The sequence below is a fragment of the Aethalodelphis obliquidens genome, unplaced genomic scaffold (genome assembly GCF_003676395.1).
Source record: "Aethalodelphis obliquidens isolate GAN/ISIS:26980383/991018 unplaced genomic scaffold, ASM367639v1 scaffold50, whole genome shotgun sequence".
NCBI classification, from domain to species: domain Eukaryota; kingdom Metazoa; phylum Chordata; class Mammalia; order Artiodactyla; family Delphinidae; genus Aethalodelphis; species Aethalodelphis obliquidens.
The window spans coordinates 5,044,281-5,063,618 of NW_020837994.1; the positions used below are offsets into that span (position 1 = coordinate 5,044,281).

Sequence of the window (19,338 nt, forward strand, 5' to 3'; positions counted from 1 at the left end):
TCCATCTCCCAGGAGGCATTGCAGTTAGCCGTCCAGCTCCCACCCCGCCCCCGCCAGCGTTCAGGCCGGCTGGCCTTAAAGGGGACGCGGCCCTAGTGGCTGCTCGCGGGGTGGCCCCCGCTCCGGCTCCGCCCCGTTTCCCGCACCTCGCCCCTCCCCCCCAGTTCGTCCCGCAGCCCAGTGGCCGCGCCGCTGAGTTGGGCTCCCCTGTTCCAGACTTGTGCAGAGCGGGTGGAGAGGTTGGGCTTTTCAGTGGAAGCAGCATCCCTGTCGTCTGGGACCTGGCGGAGGGCGTCTCCACTCTGGGGGAAGCAAAGGACCCGCCCTGACCTAGCCTGGCCCAGCCTGGTCCTGCCCGGCCTGAGCGCCCCGCCCAGGAGCTGACTCTGAGGCAGGGGCCACTGGGGTTCCAGAGGTAAGGGGGCTGGGGCGTGTGTGTAGCTTGTGGGGAGGGAGTGACTGCACCCAGATGGTTCGAGAGCCGGGACGCGCGCGTAGGGCTTTTAGAGTCCGGGGATGGGAAGCGGGAGGTCTAGGTGCATACTGGGCCTTGCTGTGTGACCTTGGGCGAGTAGCTGCCCCTCTCTGGGCCGCAATCTCCTTCATCAATTGTGTATATAGAGATACCGCCCCTGCCCCCGCCCCCCTCAGGGCTGAGGGCACTGGCGCCCAGTGTCATGAAGCTCGCCAGCCTTTCGTGGGATCCGCAGCCCCAGTCTGGGCTGGGAGCGGGTGCACTGGTATAACTGGAGGGAGGGGTGGGGTCGAGCTGGGGTGCAAACTGAGGGGCCAAGCGGCCGCCTCCGCTTGGAATGGGCTTCTGCTATTCTCAGCATCCTCGGCCAGGGCGTACTCCCCCTACAAGAACCCTTGCGAACAAGAGACCTCGATGTGTCAGCCTGGTGCCCGCCCTTCCAGAAAGCCTGGGATGGGGGTGGGGACACGGGCATCAGAGGTATGTGAGGGGTGGCCCCCATTGGGGCTGGCTTCCTGAGAAGCGAATATATGCTCCCACCTTCTTCCCTTCTCCTCAGTTCTCCTTCGGTAAAAGGGCAGTTGGGTTTTACTAGTAACCTTCCCCCACCCCACCTTTTTTTTTTTTTTTTTTTTTTCTTGCGACAGTTTGGCCCAAAGGAGTGCCTCCCAGTAGTATGGCGAGGGGATCCTTCCTGGGACTGCCTTGGGTAGAAGTTCAGTTAAAAAATACAGAGAGAAATGCTGCTGACTAGAGACCTGGGGGGACGAGGGATGGAGGGACTTCTCAGTGTCAGGAGGCACAGCCTGGTACTCCCCCCACCCCCTGCCCATCCCAGGCAGCCAGGCAGCTCAGGCACCCAGGGGAGTCAAAGGAGGGAGACTGGGTGTGAGGGTCAGAGAGGAAAGGAAATGGGCTCCTCATTGCTAGGGCTTGGAGGAGCTGCTGTGCTCTGGGGTGTGGAGAGATTGTGAGCCCTTGAAGCCCCCTCCCCTGTCCCATGAAATTCTGTGAACTTTTGACCTGAGGGTTACCAGGAACAGGTTGGTTGGTTTGTTGTTTTCTTTTTCTTCAGCTTTGGTTGTTTGAGTCCTTTCTAGAATAGCCCATCCAGTGACCTCTGTAGGGGCTTTCTTGGCTGATGTTTAAGATTCTCAGGGTGATGGATATGCAAGACCAGATCTGGGCAGATGAGGGGGCAGTGACCGGACCAAGGGTTAGGCCAGTCCCTGGAAGGTGCTTTTCTGATCATATCCTTGGTTCTATCTCATCTTGCTGTCACATGTCTCTCGGTCAGTTGGCACTCCTTCACCTCTGTGCCTGGTCCTGTGCTGGGCACTGGGCACAGATGGGGGACCGGACCTACTTCCTACCAAAGGAGATCCCGGCCTGGTGGGGGAGATGGGCATAGAATCAATCCAGTTACACTGCCCAGGGATGAGAGAAGCGAAGAGGTCCTTTGGAAGCCAAAGCCCAAAGATTGAGTTGCAGGGGGATTTGGAAAGGCTTCCCAGAGGAGGGGGCATGTGACCTGGGTATTGAAGGATGAGTCAGAATTTGCCAGGAGAGAAGAGGAAGAAGCCCTTTCTCAGCAGAGAAAACTTCACCGAAGTGTTGAGCAGGAAAAAGCCCACGGCTCAAATTCCTGTAGATTCACCACTGAGTGGAGTTTGTCAAGTTCATCTCCCACCTGCCCCTTTATTAGTTTAGTGTCACAGAAAGGACTTGAATGTCAGGCTCGGGAGTTTGGACCTTATCCTGAAGGGGCTGGGGGGCCTTGAGGGTTCTGAGCAGGGGCATGGCAGGATGGAGTTTATTGTCTAGTGAGGTAATCTGATGATATTTGCAGGGTGTGTCGGAAAGACCAGGGGGGGATGGGGAAGTCTGAGCTGGGGCCCAGGGAGGGAGTGAGGCAGGACATTGGAGCTGTTCACACACACACACACACACACACACACACACACACACACACGGTGCTTTGGGGGTGATGGGTGATGGAGATTGAATATAGTCAGGCTCTACTATGCAGGAACAGAGACCTGTCAATATACAGTGGAAAGGTGGAGGGTCATTTGAGAGGGACAGTTAAAGGGATCTGAGCCTTCCAGGGGAGGGATCATGATTTTCTTGTGTGCTAACTGTGCGTCCTGGAGCGGACTGGGTGTTGCTGGGACTCCCAGGCTGTCATGTCAGCAGTGAGAGATATAAGCCAAGGGTGTGGGAAGGAGCCGCAGCACTGGCTGGGAAAGGCTAAGGGGTGGGCAGGTGATCATCTCCCATTCTGGGGTTCAGAGGCTCTGAGAGGTGGAAAAACACCAGCATTGATGGTTGTGGCCACAGTGGGGGTAGTGGCTGGACTAGATTTGAAGCCTGGACTCTGTACTCCTGCAGGACACATGTCTCTAGTGGAGGATAGATTGAAGAGGGGAAAAAGGAGATTGGTTAAGAGGCTTCTGCGCTAGTCCAGGCCAGAGGTAAAGAGGAGCTGATCTTGGGTGGGGCTGGAGCTCAGGGGAGAGAGTAGAAATGATGAGTTGGCTTTGAGGGCTAATGGATGAAATTCCTTGTAGAATCAGCTGGATCAGGAGTATGTGTCTCCTTGTCTTCTTCCCGGACTGTGTCGGTTTTGCCTCTCAGTGCCAGATGTCCCAAGAATAGACTCTTACCTATTCTTATCTATTATCTGGCCCTTATCTTTTTTTTTTTTTTTTTTTTGGCTGCAACCTTGTGTCTTGAGGGATCTCAGTTCCCCAACCAGGGATTAAACCTGGGCCATGGCAGTGAAAGCCCCGAGTCTTAACCACTAGACCACCAGGGAACTCCCTGCCCTTATCTTTTTTATACCTTGTCTCAACCTCATCAGTGGTAGGCTCAGAATGGTCCCTGTTTTCCAGATGAGAAGGCTGAGGAGTCCTAGCAGGGACTCACCCAAGGTCACCTGGTGATTCTGAAAGCAGAGAACCTTAGTCTCCTGCTTTAACGCAGGCTTTTCCGAGGGAGGACATGGCTGCTGTTCGCTGCTGCACTTGGCATGGGGCAGCTGTCTCTTGGGTCAGAGCCAGTGTCGACAGGCCATCTCCTCATCCAGAGCCTAGAAGGAAGGGTAACCCACCCTCCCCTGAGGAGCACTGGGGGTCTGCTTCTTCCTCCCCTAGAGAGGATGAGTGCAGGTTCTAGTCCCACCCTGCCAAGGCCGTGTCTTTCTCCCTTGTTGATCCTTGGCTTCTCCATCCATGCCGTGGGGAGAGCAGGCATTGTTCTGCCTCCCTTCCGTGGCCTGGGATGGGTCAGGTGAGGTCCACTCCTCTAAAAACCCCTTTGCATGAATGTATCCAGGATATTACTGAGTGGGTTTGTTGGTGACCATGGTGACAGCTGACCTCAAACTGCTTGCGTGGGAGTGGGGGCAGATAGGCAGGGCTTGCTGGAGTGGTCAGGCCACAGACTACACAGAGGCTGCAGGGCTGGCCTCGGAGATCAGAGCCCTCACAGAATGGCTCCACTGACCAAGCTCCCAGCTGCCAGGCACAGACCACCTTATGTGATAGGTATCAGGTAGAATGATAGGAGATTGCCAGCATCTGATCCCTCCCTTTGATGTGGTTCAGCCTGATATCATTTATCCCCATTTTACAGAAAAGAGGCTCACGATATTATGTGCTCAAGGTCACACAATGAGTTGCAGGACTACATGGGATTTACTCCAGGTCACACTAGAATGCAGGACTCCTCATTCCTAGTCTGATTTTCTTTCCACTTCAAGAGCCTTCCTTAGCCCCAGAACTCCATTTCTGCCTGCCCCCAGGTCCTCTTCCTCCACACATGATGTCAATATCTCATTGATTAGGATTTCTCCTAATAGAGGCTCAGAGAGCATAAGTAAGCTGGATGGTAAGCAGAATGCATCCCGGTTGAATCTCAAAGAATAGAGTCTAACATCGTTCCAAGCTTGGGGTGGGCCCTGGGCATATGAACTTGTATTAAGTGCTCAGGTGATTCTGAGGCAACCAGGCCAGCATTCAGGAGCCACTGATCTGTGCCCTGGCTACACCGTCTAGCCTTACTCTGCAGTGACTGGCCAGCCATTGAAAAAGAAGCCTGGTACCTGCCCCAGGGAGCTCACAGCCTGGTGAGAGAGAGAGAAACAAATGTGCCCATTGCATTGTAACACACGCAGTAATGGAGGTTTAATCTCGGTGGAGAGCTAGGACAGAGAAGGGAGTGTCTCCATAGGGCCTGGCACATATTTGGGGTCCCACAGTATCTATGGTTTTGCATAAAAGTTTCTGGCCCATCATCTAGGAAATTTCTGGCTTGTCTTCACACCTATTCCAGGTCTTAACTGTAGAGTAGTTTTCACTGAGACAATAAGTTTAATTAAACATTTAGCGTATACTGAACCTTATATTGGGTCCTGCCTAGTGCGGGATTATAGAAGGAAGCAAAGAAGTGGTCCTGCCTTTTAGGAGCTGAACCTGTGGGAACCAGCATGAGAATCAGGAATCAAAGTGGGTCAGCTTGGGACGAAGTTTTCCAAAAAACAGCTAAAGTGGAGTGGAAGGACAGAGGGAAGTATATTATGGCTCAGAGGAATAAGGTAGCAGTAACTCACACCACACTCTGCATTTGCTTATTCAACAAATGCCTACTGTGTGCCAGGCACTGTGCGAGGTGCTGGGGATACTGTGGTGAACAAAACCTGACTTGGTTCCTGCCCTCAGGAACCTATATAGTATAGTGGAGGAGGATGACCCCAATCAAGTAATCATGATAAGTGCTATAAAGGAGGACAGGATGCTCTGAAATTGTTAACAGGGGTGTTTGACCCATACAAGGAGGTCAGACAGGCCTTCTGTGTGGAAGAAGTTTGAGCTGAGCTCTGCAGGGTGAGCCAAGCAAGGAGGGGAGGGAGAAGTGAGTGCAAAAGCCCGGGGCAGGGAGGACATAGTGAGCCCACAGTGAGGGGCTGGTGTGGGCTGAGGCTTGGGAGGCGACAGGGCCTGCCTGTGCAGGGTTGAGCACAGAGATGAGATGATCTGCCTTAGTGGAGGAGATTCGGACCCGTACAACTCCGCACTATGTGATCCCAGCTGCAACAGAGGAAGAGGCCACAGGTGGCTGTAGGAGTCCAGATGAGGGATGAATTCATGCCTGGAAGTCCAGGGAGGTTCTCATTAAGGATTGGGTGTTTGAGGTGGGCTTTAAAGGAAAGTAGGACTTTGCCTGGTTGTATGAATGTGTGTTAGTGGTGGAGGTCTTGGGAGATAGGATGTTTCAGGCAAAAGGCACAACGAACACAAAGAGGAAAAGGGTAGGTCATTTGAGAAAGAGCAAGAAGCTGATTGGGGGCAGAATAAAGTGCACCAGAGATCTCTGGAAGCCCTGTCAGCCCTTCCTTTCTGGAGGTGTGATTTGTGTATGTGCACAGCTCATCTCCCCACAGGACATGGCTTGGCCAAGACCGTGGACAGCAGCTTCTAGATGCAGCTCTTACCTGCCTCGCCAAGAACCGATGGAGGTCCCCAGGGAGGCCTGAGGAGAGAGGGGCAAAGTGGTGGAGGAGGGGAAGGCTCAGGTGTAGGCTTTGTGAGATGAAAGGCGCTCATCAGCAATAACTGCAACCCACTGGGGCTTATTTTATGCCAGGCATTGTGCTTCTCCTCATCACGTCACCTCCGGGGGAGGTAGGATCCTTGCCCCACTTCACAGATGGGGAACTGAGGCCCAGAGAGGTTGAGCTGCTTGCCCCCAAGCCTCAGCACGCAGGGGACCACGTGGGGGATCGGTCCTGTCGGGCAGAGTGTGACCCTGCTCCCTGTCCCCTGCAGCGTGGCCGCCATGGACAAGATCTTGGAGGCGGTGGTGACGTCATCATACCCCGCGAGCGTGAAGCAAGGGCTGGTGCGCCGAGTGCTGGAGGCGGCGCGGCAGCCGCTGGAGCGGGAGCAGTGCCTGGCGCTGCTGGCGCTGGGCACGCGCCTCTACGTGAGCAGCGCCGATGAGCTGCCCCGCCGCGTGGGCTGCCAGCTGCTGCACGTGGCTGGCCGCCACCACCCAGAAGTCTTCGCCGAATTTTTCAGCGCACGCCGAGTGCTGCGCCTGCTTCAGGGGGGCGCCGGGCCGCCGGGCGCCCGCGCGCTGGCCTGCGTACAGCTCGGCCTGCAGTTGTTGCCCGAGGGGCCCTCGGCCGATGAGGTGTTCGCGCTGCTGCGGCGCGAGGTGCTGCGCACCGTGTGCGAGCGCCCGGGGCCCGCGACCTGTGCGCAGGTGGCGCGGCTGCTGGCGCGGCACCCGCGCTGCGTCCCCGACGGCCCTCACCGCCTGCTCTTCTGCCAGCAGCTTGTGCGCTGCCTCGGCCGCTTCCGCTGCCCGGCCGACGGCGAGGAGGGTGCCGTGGAGTTCCTGGAGCAGGCCCAGCAGGTGAGCGGGCTCCTGGCGCAGCTGTGGCGCGCGCAGCCCGCTGCCATCCTGCCCTGCCTCAAGGAGCTGTTCGCCGTCATCTCCTGCACAGGTGCGTGTGTGATAGGGGTGGGCGGGACCCGTGCGTGCGGAGTCTCCTGTGTGGCGTGCCCACCTCGTGGTGTGGCGTGTGCATGCTGGTGCACAGGTGTGTGTGTGTGTGTGTGTGGGCGGGTGCTGTTACTTCGTTTAGTTATTAGGCCCCTTCTGAGCTCCTGCCGGGTGGGGGGCTCTTATCCGGTGGTGCCTGCTGGGCATGCAGAGAGGAGGGGACCCAGATCAGTCGGGCCTGGAGGAGGACCAGGGGGCTGAGACAACAAGATGTGGGGTGGTCATCATGTCCTTTGGGTCAGGTGGGTTTCGTAGAAGTGATGACTTTTGAGTCAGGCCTTGAGAGCTGGGTAGCACCAGGCAGCAGGGATAAGGTACTCAGGGCAGGCAGAGTGGAAGGTCTGGAGACATGATAGAACCTATATGTGTCAACTGAATTGTAAATCTTGGCCCTCCGTTGACAACTGTGGAAATTGGACTGTAGTTTAAGTGACTGAAATAAAATCTGTGCCTTCCCTGATTATAGGGCTGTTCAGGGGAAAGTAAGGGAATGTACCTGGCAGGAGGAAGGACCAAGGCCAGGTGTATAAGGACCTAGGTCTTTATACAACTGGACAACAAATTTTGATAACTAAATTTTTTTTTTTTTTTTTGCGGTACGCGGGCCTCTCATTGTTGGGGCCTCTCCCGTTGCGGAGCACAGGCTCAGCAGCCATGGCTCACGGTCCCAGCCGCTCCGTGGCATGTGGGATCTTCCCAGACCGGGGCACGAACCCGCGTCCCCTGCATCGGCAGGCGGACTCCCAACCACTGCGCCACCAGGGAAGGCCGATAACTAATTTTTTTTTTTCATCTCTATTGGGTTCCACTTGGAATGTCCTCCCTCCCGCCAAGTCACATAGCCCTCCTACCTGTTCTTGCCAGCTCCAGTGTTACCCCATCTAAGGGTCTATGCCTATACATGCACAGCTGGGGGTTAGTGCTTTTTTCTTTGCCCAGCACAGGGCCAAAGCAGTGCCAGTGAAGGTTTGTTGAGTGAATGAGCTAAGATGAGATCAGAGGCTGGGATGCTATAGGAGGCAAGGAGGTGGCCCTGATGTGCTCTTTGCAGAGGCTCCCTAGTTCCTTGGCAGCATGAAGGACATGTGGTGATAGGGGAGGTGTGGGGTCCACTTGTCCTGCAAAGCTCAGCCCGGGCACCTGTTCCAGAGGAGGAGCCACCATCTAGCGCCCTGGCCAGTGTGGTCCAGCACCTCCCATTGGAGCTCATGGATGGTGTCGTCCGGAACCTCAGCAATGATGACAGTGTGACCGACTCCCAGATGCTGACTGCCATCAGCAGGTGGGCTGAGGGACGAGTGGTGGTCAGGTCTCTCTCTCTCCCAGAAGCCCCTTCCACTGGGTGGGATTGCTAGGCTAGATATAGTGTCAGAGGGCCCAGGCCCTCATGCTTGTTCATTCATCCATCCTTCTTTGAGCCCTTCCTGTGCCTGGCCCCAGGCTGGATGTGTAAGACACAGAGAGCCTTGCCCTAGTGATGCTCTCAGGCTGGGTACCAACTCTGTGACCCTGGACAAGTCAGTGAAGTCTCTGAGCTTCAGTTCTCCCCTCTGTAATAGCAGAGGTGGTATAAGAAGTTGTCATGTTTCCACAGGGTCAATGATAGGAGGTAAAATTACTTTAATGAAGTGCTTTCTGAGTTTGGCAAGTATGATAAACAGAGTTTGGGTGCTTTTCAGCTCACAGAGCTCTTGCACATCCCCCACCTCATTTGAACATCATTGCACCTGTGATCTAGCCACATATGCCTGGCCCGTGATCCCCGAATATGACACCTACCCTCCTGCCTGCAGGCCTTTGGCTCTACAGACCCCATCTACCTGGCATCCCCCCTCCCCCCTGCCATTCTTTCCATACCTGTGTGCAGATCCACTGTCTTCATTGGGCCTTCCTGGATTCCTTGTCTTCAGTGGGTAAGAGTGTAGGCTCTGGAGATAAGCTGTCTGAGTTCAAATCCTGGCTCTCCCACTTCTTGCCTGTGTGACTCTGGGCAAGTTACTCAACCCCTCTATGCCTCAGCTTCCTCATCCATAATTTGTAGTATAATTGAACTCATCTTACAGGTTTGTTGTGAGGATTGAATTAGATAAAATGAGATATTACGTGTAAAGTGCATAGAACAGTGTAATGGTAGCTATTATTACCATAATTACTACTATTTGCTTTGCTCTCTATTGTTCTCTTTATAGCCCAGTCTACTGAATATAAAAATAATGATACTGGTGACGTTTTTCTGAGCACCTACTGTGTGGCAGCTTCATGCTCAGTGCATGCAGGCATTATCTTGAGGGGGTCAGAAGGGTTAATACATGTATGGCAGATGGAGCAGTGCCAGGTACAGAGTGAATATGACATAAATGTTAGCTGTTAGCTGTTGTTATCTCTTTTAACTCATATAACAAACCTGTGAGGTAGGTATTATCCCCATTTGACAGGAAGAAACTGAGGCTAGACAGAGTAAGTGACTTGCTCCAGGTCACAAGCAAGGGTTTGCTGGAGCCAGAGCTTCCAGCCTGGGGGCAGTACTCCTCCTGCCATTGGGCCTCACAGTCCAGACAGAGGCAGCCAAAAGCCCTGTTCTGCCACTGCAACTCACTGTGTATGAGGTGAGGTTGGGAATACTGAGAGGGCCTGGTTCCCCTTCTGCCGGGCTGGGAGCCCCAGTCTCTGCCAGGTGCCTGTGCTGGGCATATTTGCAGTTCCCAGAGGTGTCCTGTTCATCCCACGGATCCCAGGGCTGCCCTGTGTAGGTGTGAGTCAGTGTGGGGGGATCTCAGGTCATTATGGCTGGTCCCTGGGCTGCCCCCTCCCAGGCGTTTGGGCCTCCCTGATCCTTGTGTCACGGTCACTCCCCTCACCAGGATGATCGACTGGGTGTCCTGGCCCCTGGGGAAGAACATTGACAAGTGGATCATTGCACTGCTGAAGGGCCTGGCCGCTGTTAAGAAGTTCAGCATCTTGATCGAGGTGTCACTCGCCAAAATTGAGAAGGTTGGTGGGCCCCTGTCCTAGCCCCGGCTTCTGGCCTTTCCTGCTAGTCTCTTGCCAGGGGCAATGCAGGTCTGGGAGGCAGAGCACGGGGCTCCCACCCAAGCTCGCTGTGACCTGGGACAATTCACTGCTTCTCTCTGGGCTTCAGGTTTCCCCCCATTCATTCTTCTGACTCTTCATTAAAGTGTGTGTGTCTGTCACTTTTGGTATGTCCATCCATCCATCCATCAGATATCTAACTGTTTTGCTGTCCATCTCACCACCCATCCATCCACCCAGGTCTATGAGCACCTCTGTGTTCTTACTCCCACATGGGTCTGCTGCTTTAACTCCAGCATCTCTGGCCCCCTTTCCGGCCTGTGGCTACCCTTGGCCTTGGGTGGCCCAGGCCTGGGGGACTCCTGACCAGAGGCTTTCTTCCAGGTTTTCTCCAAGCTTCTGTATCCCATTGTCCGGGGAGCCGCCTTGTCTGTCCTCAAGTATATGCTCCTGACCTTCCAGCACTCCCATGAGGCCTTCCACCTGGTAAGGGCCCCTGCGTGTTGCCCCGAAGGTGGGCGGTCCTGTGTCCTCCACAGGTCTGGCTGGAGGCCAGACATGCTGTCTCTGTTGGGGCATAAGGGGTTGGGGCTTGAAGCCCAAGACCTCCAAGTCCTGGACGTTAGGACTGGAGGAGACTTGAGACCCAATTTTACAGATAGAAAACTGAGGCCAAAGAATGAGTGTGACCTCCCCATGGGTCCCCAGTAGAGTGACAGGCCTAGAATGATGGCAGCTGTGTTACTTGGGTGCCAGCTATGTGGCAGGCACAGTGCTAAAGACAGTCCACATGTTCATTCATTTTACTCCCGGAGTAGCCCCAAAGGGAGGTTCTATCATTTTCCCCATTCTTCAGTAGAAGAAACTGCAGTTTAGGGAGATTAGGTTGCATGTCCCAGGTAACAGCTGGTGAGCGGTACAAGGAAGATTCCAGCTGAGTTGGTCTGACTCCTGATCCAGTGTCCTTCCTAGCTTCTCATGGTCCTTGGTCACTGCAGAAACTTTATGCTTCCTGATTTGTGCAGTGGGAAAAGCACAGAACCAGGGGTTGGGGTTATGTGGGGTTGAGTCCCAGCTCTGTCATTTACTAGATGGGGTGACCTCGGGCCAGGCATTTACCTCTCAGGGCCTGGGTTGGGTGGGACAGGATTAGATGAGGTGACATTTATTAAGAGCCTGCCATATTCTAGGGACTTGGTAGATATTTATTTCTTTTCATCCTTCTCCCAAGCTCCCCTGCTCCCAGTTTCTGTGGCCTGACTCTTCCATCCCTGGGACACTATGGTGTAGCTCCCCGTGGGTTTGAAAGTTAACACTGTAGCACAGAGGAAAGAAATGGACTTTGAGTTCAGACAGACCTGGCTCAGACACCAGCTTCTCCCAGAACCCATGGTGAAATCCTTGGCAAATTACGTAACCTCTCTAACTTTAATTTTTCTCTGTAAGATGGGGATAGTAATTGCCACATGGCACTGTGAGTGCTTGACATATAAAAGTTTGCTGCCGCTCATGTTCTGTCAGCTGCCACCAGCTGACCACATTGTGGCCCCAGCATCACTCCTGGGTGACAGAGTAGCCCTGGTCACTCAGACCTTCAGGCGCTTCAGGCAGGTTGGTTGGCTGGTACTTAATAGCTGGGGCTCAGGCTCAGGCCTCCCCTGAGCTGTGAGGAGGGAATTATTTGTCCCATTAAACAGATGAAGAGACTGAGGAAGAGTATCCAAGGCCGTGTGTCTTATAAAGAGGGTCACCTGCCTGCAGAGCTCAGGGCCCTGTGCAGGTAAGGGGCCCAGTGGTCAGGTGGGCAGACCTCCTTGCTTCAAGGAGCTCTGGGTGCTTCCAGCACTGACCACCATCCCATGTCTTAGGTGGGTAAACGGGTGCTGACTAACCCTGCTCTGCTCTCACAGCTCCTCCCTCACATCCCCCCAATGGTGGCCTCTCTGGTCAAGGAGGACTCCAACTCGGGGACCAGCTGCCTGGAGCAGCTGGCGGAGCTGGTTCACTGCATGGTGTTCAGGTTCCCCGGCTTCCCGGATCTGTATGAACCCGTCATGGAGGCCATCAAGGTGAGTGACAGTCCCCCCTGCTCCCGTGCCCCACTCTGAGGAGGTTGCTGATTTGGGCTTTGCTCAAGGCCACACTACAGGTTAGTGGCCGCCCTCCATCCTTTGGTCCCTGGCTGTCTCCCATTACCTCCCCCAGCCCATTGTGTGCTTCAGGCGCACTGAGCCACCTGCCATTCCCCCAGATGGATCTTCCTCTCGCGATTGTTCTGAGCCTTTGCATATGCCGATCTCTCTAACTTAAACTCCTGTCTTGTCTGCCTGGATAGCTCTTATTTCTACCAAGCCTTCTTCTTGAAGGTTCTGCTCAAGTGTTTCTCCTTCAGGAAGCCTTCCCTGATAACTCTAAATTACACGCCCCCCGCACTCTGCCCCTCAGCTGGGTCATGGCCTCTCTGAGCTTCCACAGCCCTAGTGTATCCCTCAGTCACACATTGTCACTGTCTGTATGTCTGTTTCCTCTTAGACTGAGCATTCCAGAGCAGAGATGGTTTACAATTGTTCACAAGACTTATGCCCTACTCTGTGCCAGGCCCAGGCTGGGAACTGGGGACACAGGCATGAGGCAGACCACGTCTCCTCCCTTTGAGGAGCTCACAGCGTAGAGGGGTGACTGACGTGTTTACCCGTAACTGTGATCTAAGCAGCTTAAGAAATGCCTGTGAGGGTCAGCCTGAGAGCGGTGAGGCGGCAGAGGAGGGAAAGATCTCCAGTTAGAGGAGGAGGCTGCAAGGAAGAAAGGGCTTCTGAACCGGGCTTGCTGGGTTGCTAGGACAATAACATTTGTAGCTAGAGTCACACTTGGCAGTGTCTTTCCATATATTTTGTCTTCTGTTGCTCACTAGAAACCTGTGAGGCAGGTACTATTGTTATTTCAGTTTCAAAGATGAGGAAAATGAGACTTGGAGAGGTTTGGTGTCTTATGCAGTCACGGAGGTAGTGGGAGATGCAGCCAGGGCTGAGGGTTGCTGAGCCCTTTCCCATTGCTTGATACAGAGGGCAGGTCCAAGTGTGGGTGAAAGACATCCAGGTAAGTGGTGGCCCTTTTAGAACCTCTGGTCAGACTTCCATTTCTGTAACACAGCAGATAGGTAACCTGAGAAGTGTCCCATTACAAAACACCTAGAAATGCTTGTTAAAATGTAACAGATGTCTTTTTAAGTACATAGCTGAGCTTGCAAGAGAGCAAGGGGGAATCCCCAGGAGCCAAAAAGGAAGAGAAAACCAAATTCCAGAATGGTAAATGAGAGGTGATACTCTTTTGCCCTGGGTGGGGAGGGGCAGTGGGTGAGATGGCCAACCTCAGTCCCCAAGGGGCTTGAGCCGGTGGGGACAGGAGTTGAGGCTTAGGGTCTGCCCCCAGCAGGGAATCAGCACTGAGAAGCCCATGTAAATCAGGACCCAAGAAAGGCTTTACCATTAGCAAAAGGGTGTTCTAGAAAAAATACACATGGTTCCAAGTAGACATCAAGGAAGGCTCTCTGGCTTGGTCTGGGCTCTGGATTGGGAAAAAAGAAATTGTCATCGTTGGACTGCTCTCATGTGGGTTTAGGGGTTCAAATTCTTATCTTCTTTGGTGTTGTAGCACCCTAAGCTCATTGAAAATAGTCATAAACTTGTAATACCCAAGGATTGCCTAATAGAAACAGAAATGATACTGCTTTCAAGCCACAAAGATAGAATTCTACTAAAGATGAGTTTATAATCCCCAGATTACAAAACACGTAAGGGAACAATCCACCATGAGTGAGAGGTGATAGATACAATGAACAAAACCTCTGGCATTTACTTGGATTTTCTTAGTTTTTCCAACTTAATGTGAGGAAGAGGTGTTTTTTGTTGTTTTTTTTTAAACAGTCAGAGCTAACTAACAATAGAAGTAGCTGCCTTGCTAGATCATGAGCTCCCTGGCACTGGAGGTGGTTGAGCAGAGAAGATAGGACTTAAACCTGTTGGGAGTGACTGTTACTGTGAGCTTCTGATGGGCAGGGACCATGTCATTTTTATCTCTGTGTCTACTAAATGTCTGAGTGAATGAACAGGACTGTAGTGTGAAGTATGGTATCATGGAGATGTGAGCAAAGAGGAGGGAGCATGGCCCTGCCCTGGGCACCAGGGGAAACCTACGCCGAGTGAGATCCAGGCTTTGCACATTAGAGGCTATAGTCTGATCCAGCGGGCAAGGTGAGTGTGCAGATACTTATACAACTAGGTGTAGGGAGTTAGGCTCTATAAGACAGGTATAGATAGTGTGGGACCCCCACTTGAGAAGATTCTGGAAAGTCTTCTGGAGAGGGGATATAGGAGTTAGGCCTTGAGGGACAGGGACCGGCAGGAGGAGGCCCCCAGCAGGTCAGTGGGTAAGGTGTGGGAGCAGGAATATGCAAGTACTGTTTGGTGGTAAAGTGTGGTGGAGGGGGAGGGAAGAACAGAAGGATAGGCAGAGTGGAAGGTGGTGAAAACCAGGTTGTGTGACTACTTGGTCCAGCAGATCTGGGCTTCTCAAACATTTCTTCTGAAGTGCTTGACCTCAGAGGAGGGGACTCACCCTCCTGCAGCCTGACACAAGCTCAGAGTTTCTCTAAAATCTCATTTTATCTCAAAGATTCAAGTATATACTTCATAATCATAAACACTTGTTTTAATTTAAACATTTTTCTTCCTTGAATATTAGTGAATATAGCTCTAGGAAGATGTGTGACATTTGTCCTATGGCTTTGACTACCCCTTGCTTCAAGGCACTTTGAGAGGCAAGGCAGCAAAGTATTCATGGGGTTTTATTGTTTATAAAATTCTTTCATATGTGTTATAGGAGTACATCCTTTGTATACAGTCTCCTTTATAAATTCTGGAAAGTTCTCTCACTTAGGCAGTTGTAGTAAGTCATGGCAGTTTCTCTGGGAGCTGTGGTCCTTGCTGAGGGAGCTACATGGTATGTAGACTTCCAGTCACATCAGGAGCTTGAAAGGTGTTTGAAAGTTTTTGTTTTATTCTCTTTATTCTCCTAAGAGTACAGAGTTACCTTCTTTGGGAAAAAGCATTTGATTTTTTTTTTTTCTAGTGTGCATATTTTTGTATCTTGTATGCTTGTGTTGCAGGGTGGGGTGTTGGTTCTGTCATTTTTTTTTTTTATCTTTGATTCTTTTTTTTCTTAATTTTATTTTTTTATATATACAGCAGGTTCTTATTAGTTACCTATTTTATACCGGTTCTGTCTTTTTGTCCCTATTTGTTCCCGTTGTGTGTGGGGTGGGGATTGGATAGGGGATAATAGGAAGAAAAAAGAAGGGACTAAGAGAGAAGTTACTGAGCCCTTATCTTCTTATCTTGCCTCAGACAGCTACTATATTTTTTATCATCTGTGAGAGGTGACTGACTAATCTGATAAATTATCTGATAAATAATCCTGGGAATGAGTGAGCAGATGTGTTAAACCACCGCTTGAGCCAGACCTTCTGCAGCGACGAGGGCTTTCAGTGTAAGCTGGTCTGAAGCTCAAGGGCCTTAGACAAATCTAAGAACTGTGCTCAGGATCTGGAAACGAGAATGGGGCTAGAGGAACTGTCATGAATATCGCTTAAATCTACTAAGTAATACTGCATTATGCTTAGGTGTTTTTCCTTAAAACATGTCATTATTAGAACCGGTGCTTGGTAATATTCTTTTCAGTGCAGCTGTTTAATGTGAAAAAGGATAACAAGTGGGAAAGCATGCTAACCCCTGAGCCCGTGACCAAGGACCCATACCACAGACCCCCAGGATCCTCCCACTGTCCTGACTGTAGGATCAAGTTCAGGGTTGGGATAGGGGGTTACTAATTCGAAAAAGCTGACTCCGCAAACTTTAAAGTAGAGGAGGTGAAAACAGGAGCAAGCAACGTGCAAGTATAGAGTACCAAACTGATATAAGGTAGGAGTATCCTCACTTGACAGATGAGCAAACTGAGGTCCAGGGAGGTTAACTGACTGAGTCAGAGAGGCTCACTGACCACAGCCAGAGAGCTGTGAGGACAAGAGTCAGGGCCAGGGTTGAGATCTCGACACTGCTGGATTGGGCCAGTGGGCCAGTGTTGTCACTGCTTACAGTCTGTCACATCCTGGGCTCATGTAACATATAGTAGATTCCTCGCTTATTACCTCTAAGAAAATTCTTTCTCTCTCTGGGTCTTAGTTTTTTCATCTACACGGTGGGGATTTTACCCCTTTCTTAAGGTAGCTGTGGCATGAAAGATCATGTAGAAGGCCCACACGTCAAGATGAAAACCTAGAACATGTTTGAAAGCAAGGAGCTGTTCTCACACATCTTTAGGGCATGTTTGGGGTGATATGCTTGGGCAGGTGTGTAGCAGGCTGTAGTCCAAGAAGGCTTCCCAGAGGAGGTGATATTTTTAGAGCTAAACCTGGTGCCCACTGTCCTGCTGGCTTGTTTCCCCCTCAGGACCTCCATGTTCCCAATGAGGACCGAATCAAGCAGCTGCTGGGGCAGGATGCCTGGACCTCGCAGAAGAGTGAGCTGGCTGGCTTCTACCCCCGGCTCATGGCCAAGTCAGACACTGGCAAGATTGGTTTAATCAATCTGGGCAACACGTGCTATGTGAACAGCATCCTTCAGGCCTTGTTCATGGCTTCCGAGTAGGTGCCACTTTTGAATTCCCTGTCTGCCCCTGCTTCTCTCCTCTGGGCTCCCTGGTGTGTGGGGGTGAGGTAGGGGTTGGAGAGGGTGGGTCCTGCTTTGTGTTATCGGCATAATTCCCTGAGGTCTGTGGGTATGTGAAGGGCAGGTGAGAGTTCCCAGAGGGCTCCAGGCCATTGCCAAGGCAGTAGGTCAAGACCGGATGGGAACTTGAGCTGGGGATTCAGGGGCTCAGCTGCAGTGGGAAGGGAGTCTGTTCTGGGTTGGTCGACATCACTGACTTTTCTGCTAGAGTCCATGGGGGTGGATAGTGTCTTCCACAGTAGGACTTCCACTCATCCTGGCGTTAGATGCCCCCTTTTACTAAAACAAAATCTTTATCATCAGTGGCTACCTATCCAACTTATGGCTTGCTTAGTACATTCACATTGTTGTGCAGCCGTCACCACCATCCATCCCTATAACACTTTTCATTTTGTAAATCTGAAACTCTGTGCCTATGAAACACTAACTTCCCGTATTCTCATTCTCCCCTCCCCACAGCCTTTGGCTACCACTGTTATATGTTTTGTCTCTATGATTTTGTCTCTACTTTAAGTACCTCAGATAAGTGAAATCGTACAGTATTTGTCTTTTTGTGATTGGCTTATTTCACTTAGCAGATGTCCTCAGGGTTCATCCATATTGTAGCATATTGCAGAATTTCTTTCCTTTTTTAAGGCTGGATAATATTCCATTGTGTGTATAAACCACATTTTGGTAATCTGTTCATTGGTAGAGTGACAGACACCTGGGTTGCTTCCATGTTTTAGCTGTTGTGAATAATGCCACATGAACATGGGAGTACAAATATCTCTTTGAGACCCTGCCTCTGATTCTTTCGGTTACATACCCAGAAGTGGAATTGCTTGGTGATATGGTAGTTCTGTTTTTTAGTTTTTTTTGAGGAACCTCCATATCATTTTCCACACTGGCAGCACCAGTTTACATTCCCACCAACAGTGCACAAGGGTTGGGATTTCTCTACATCCTCCCAACACTTCTTTTCTGTTTTTTTGATAATAGTCATCCTAATGGGTGTGAGGTGGTATCTCATTATAGTTTTTAATTTGCTGTTCCCTAATGATTAATGATGTTGAGCATCTTTTCATGTGCTTATTGGCCATCTGTATGTGTTCTTTGGCAAAATGTCTATTTAAATCCATTACCTAGTTGTTGTTTTTTTGCGGTATGTGGACCTCTCACTGTTGTAGCCTCTCCCGTTGCGGAGCACCCTCTGGACGCGCAGGCTCAGCGGCCATGGCTCACGGGCCCAGGTGCTCCACAGCATGTGGGATCTTCCCGGACCGGGGCACGAACCTGCGTCCCCTGCATTGGCAGGCGGACTCTCAACCACTGCGCCACCAGGGAAGCCCCATTACCTAGTTTTTTTTTTTTTTTTAAATTAATTAATTAATTAATTAATTTTTGGCTGTGTTGGGTCTTCATTTCTGTGCGAGGGCTTTCTCTAGTTGTGGCAAGCGGGGGCCACTCTTCATCGCGGTGCGCGGGCCTCTCACTATCGCGGCCTCTCTTGTTGCGGAGCACAGGCTCCAGACGCGCAGGCTCAGTAGCTGTGGCTCACGGGCCTAGTTGCTCCGCGGCATGTGGGATCTTCCCAGACCAGGTCTCGAACCCACGTCCCCTGCATTAGTAGGCAGATTCTCAACCACTGCGCCACCAGGGAAGCCCCCCATTACCTAGTTTTGAATCGGGTTGTTTGTTTTCTGTTGTTGAGTTTGAGGAGTCCTTTTGTATATTCTGAATATTAATCCTGTATCACATACATGATTTGCAAATTTTTTTAAACTTTTTATTTTATATTGGAATATAGTTGTTTAACAATATTGTGATAGTTTCAGGTGTACAACAAAGTGACTCAGTTATACGTATACGTGTATCAATTCTTTTTCAAATTTTTTTCCCATTTAGGTTGTACATAATATTGAGCAGAGTTCCCTGTGCCATGCAGTAGGTCCTTGTTGGTTATCCACTTTAAATGTAGCAGTGTGTACATGTCAATCCCAAACTCCCTAACTATCTGTTCCCCCCACCCTTCCCACCTGGTAACCATAAGTTCCTTCTCTGAGTCTGTGAGTCTGTTTCTGTTTTGTAAATAAGTTGATTTGTATCATTTCTTTTTAGATTCCATATATAAACGATATCATATGATACTTGTCTTTCTCTGTCTGACTTACTTCACTCAGTATGACAATGTCTAAGTCCATCCTTATTGCTGCAAATGGCATTATTTCATTCTTTTTAATGGCTAATATTCCATTGTATATATGTGCCACATCTTTATCCATTCCTCTGTCGATGGACATTTAGTTGGTTCCATGTCTTGGCTATTGTAAACAGTGTTGCAATGAACATTGGGGTGCATGTATCCTTTTGGACCATGACCATGTTTTTCTCCAGATATATACCCAGAAGTGCAATTACAGGATCATATGGTAGCTCTATTTTTAGTTTTTAAGGAACCTCCATACTGTTCTCCATAGTAGCTGTACCAATTTACATTCC

At 51.1% G+C, this 19,338-nt stretch overlaps 1 protein-coding gene across 2 annotated transcripts in view; it reads left to right on the forward strand.

The window, feature by feature from the left end:
- The first annotated feature begins 147 nt into the window (after positions 1-147).
- Positions 148-19,338, forward strand: part of USP35 (ubiquitin specific peptidase 35) — a 74,469-nt gene continuing 55,278 nt past the window's right edge. For both annotated transcript variants that reach the window (XM_027083505.1, XM_027083504.1), the window contains exons 1-7: positions 148-415; positions 6,304-6,986; positions 8,195-8,327; positions 9,907-10,036; positions 10,460-10,561; positions 11,986-12,144; positions 16,579-16,772. In XM_027083505.1, coding sequence (XP_026939306.1) covers positions 6,314-6,986; positions 8,195-8,327; positions 9,907-10,036; positions 10,460-10,561; positions 11,986-12,144; positions 16,579-16,772 — 1,391 coding nt within the window. In that variant the 5' untranslated portion in view covers positions 148-415; positions 6,304-6,313. The remainder of the gene's footprint in view (positions 416-6,303; positions 6,987-8,194; positions 8,328-9,906; positions 10,037-10,459; positions 10,562-11,985; positions 12,145-16,578; positions 16,773-19,338) is intronic.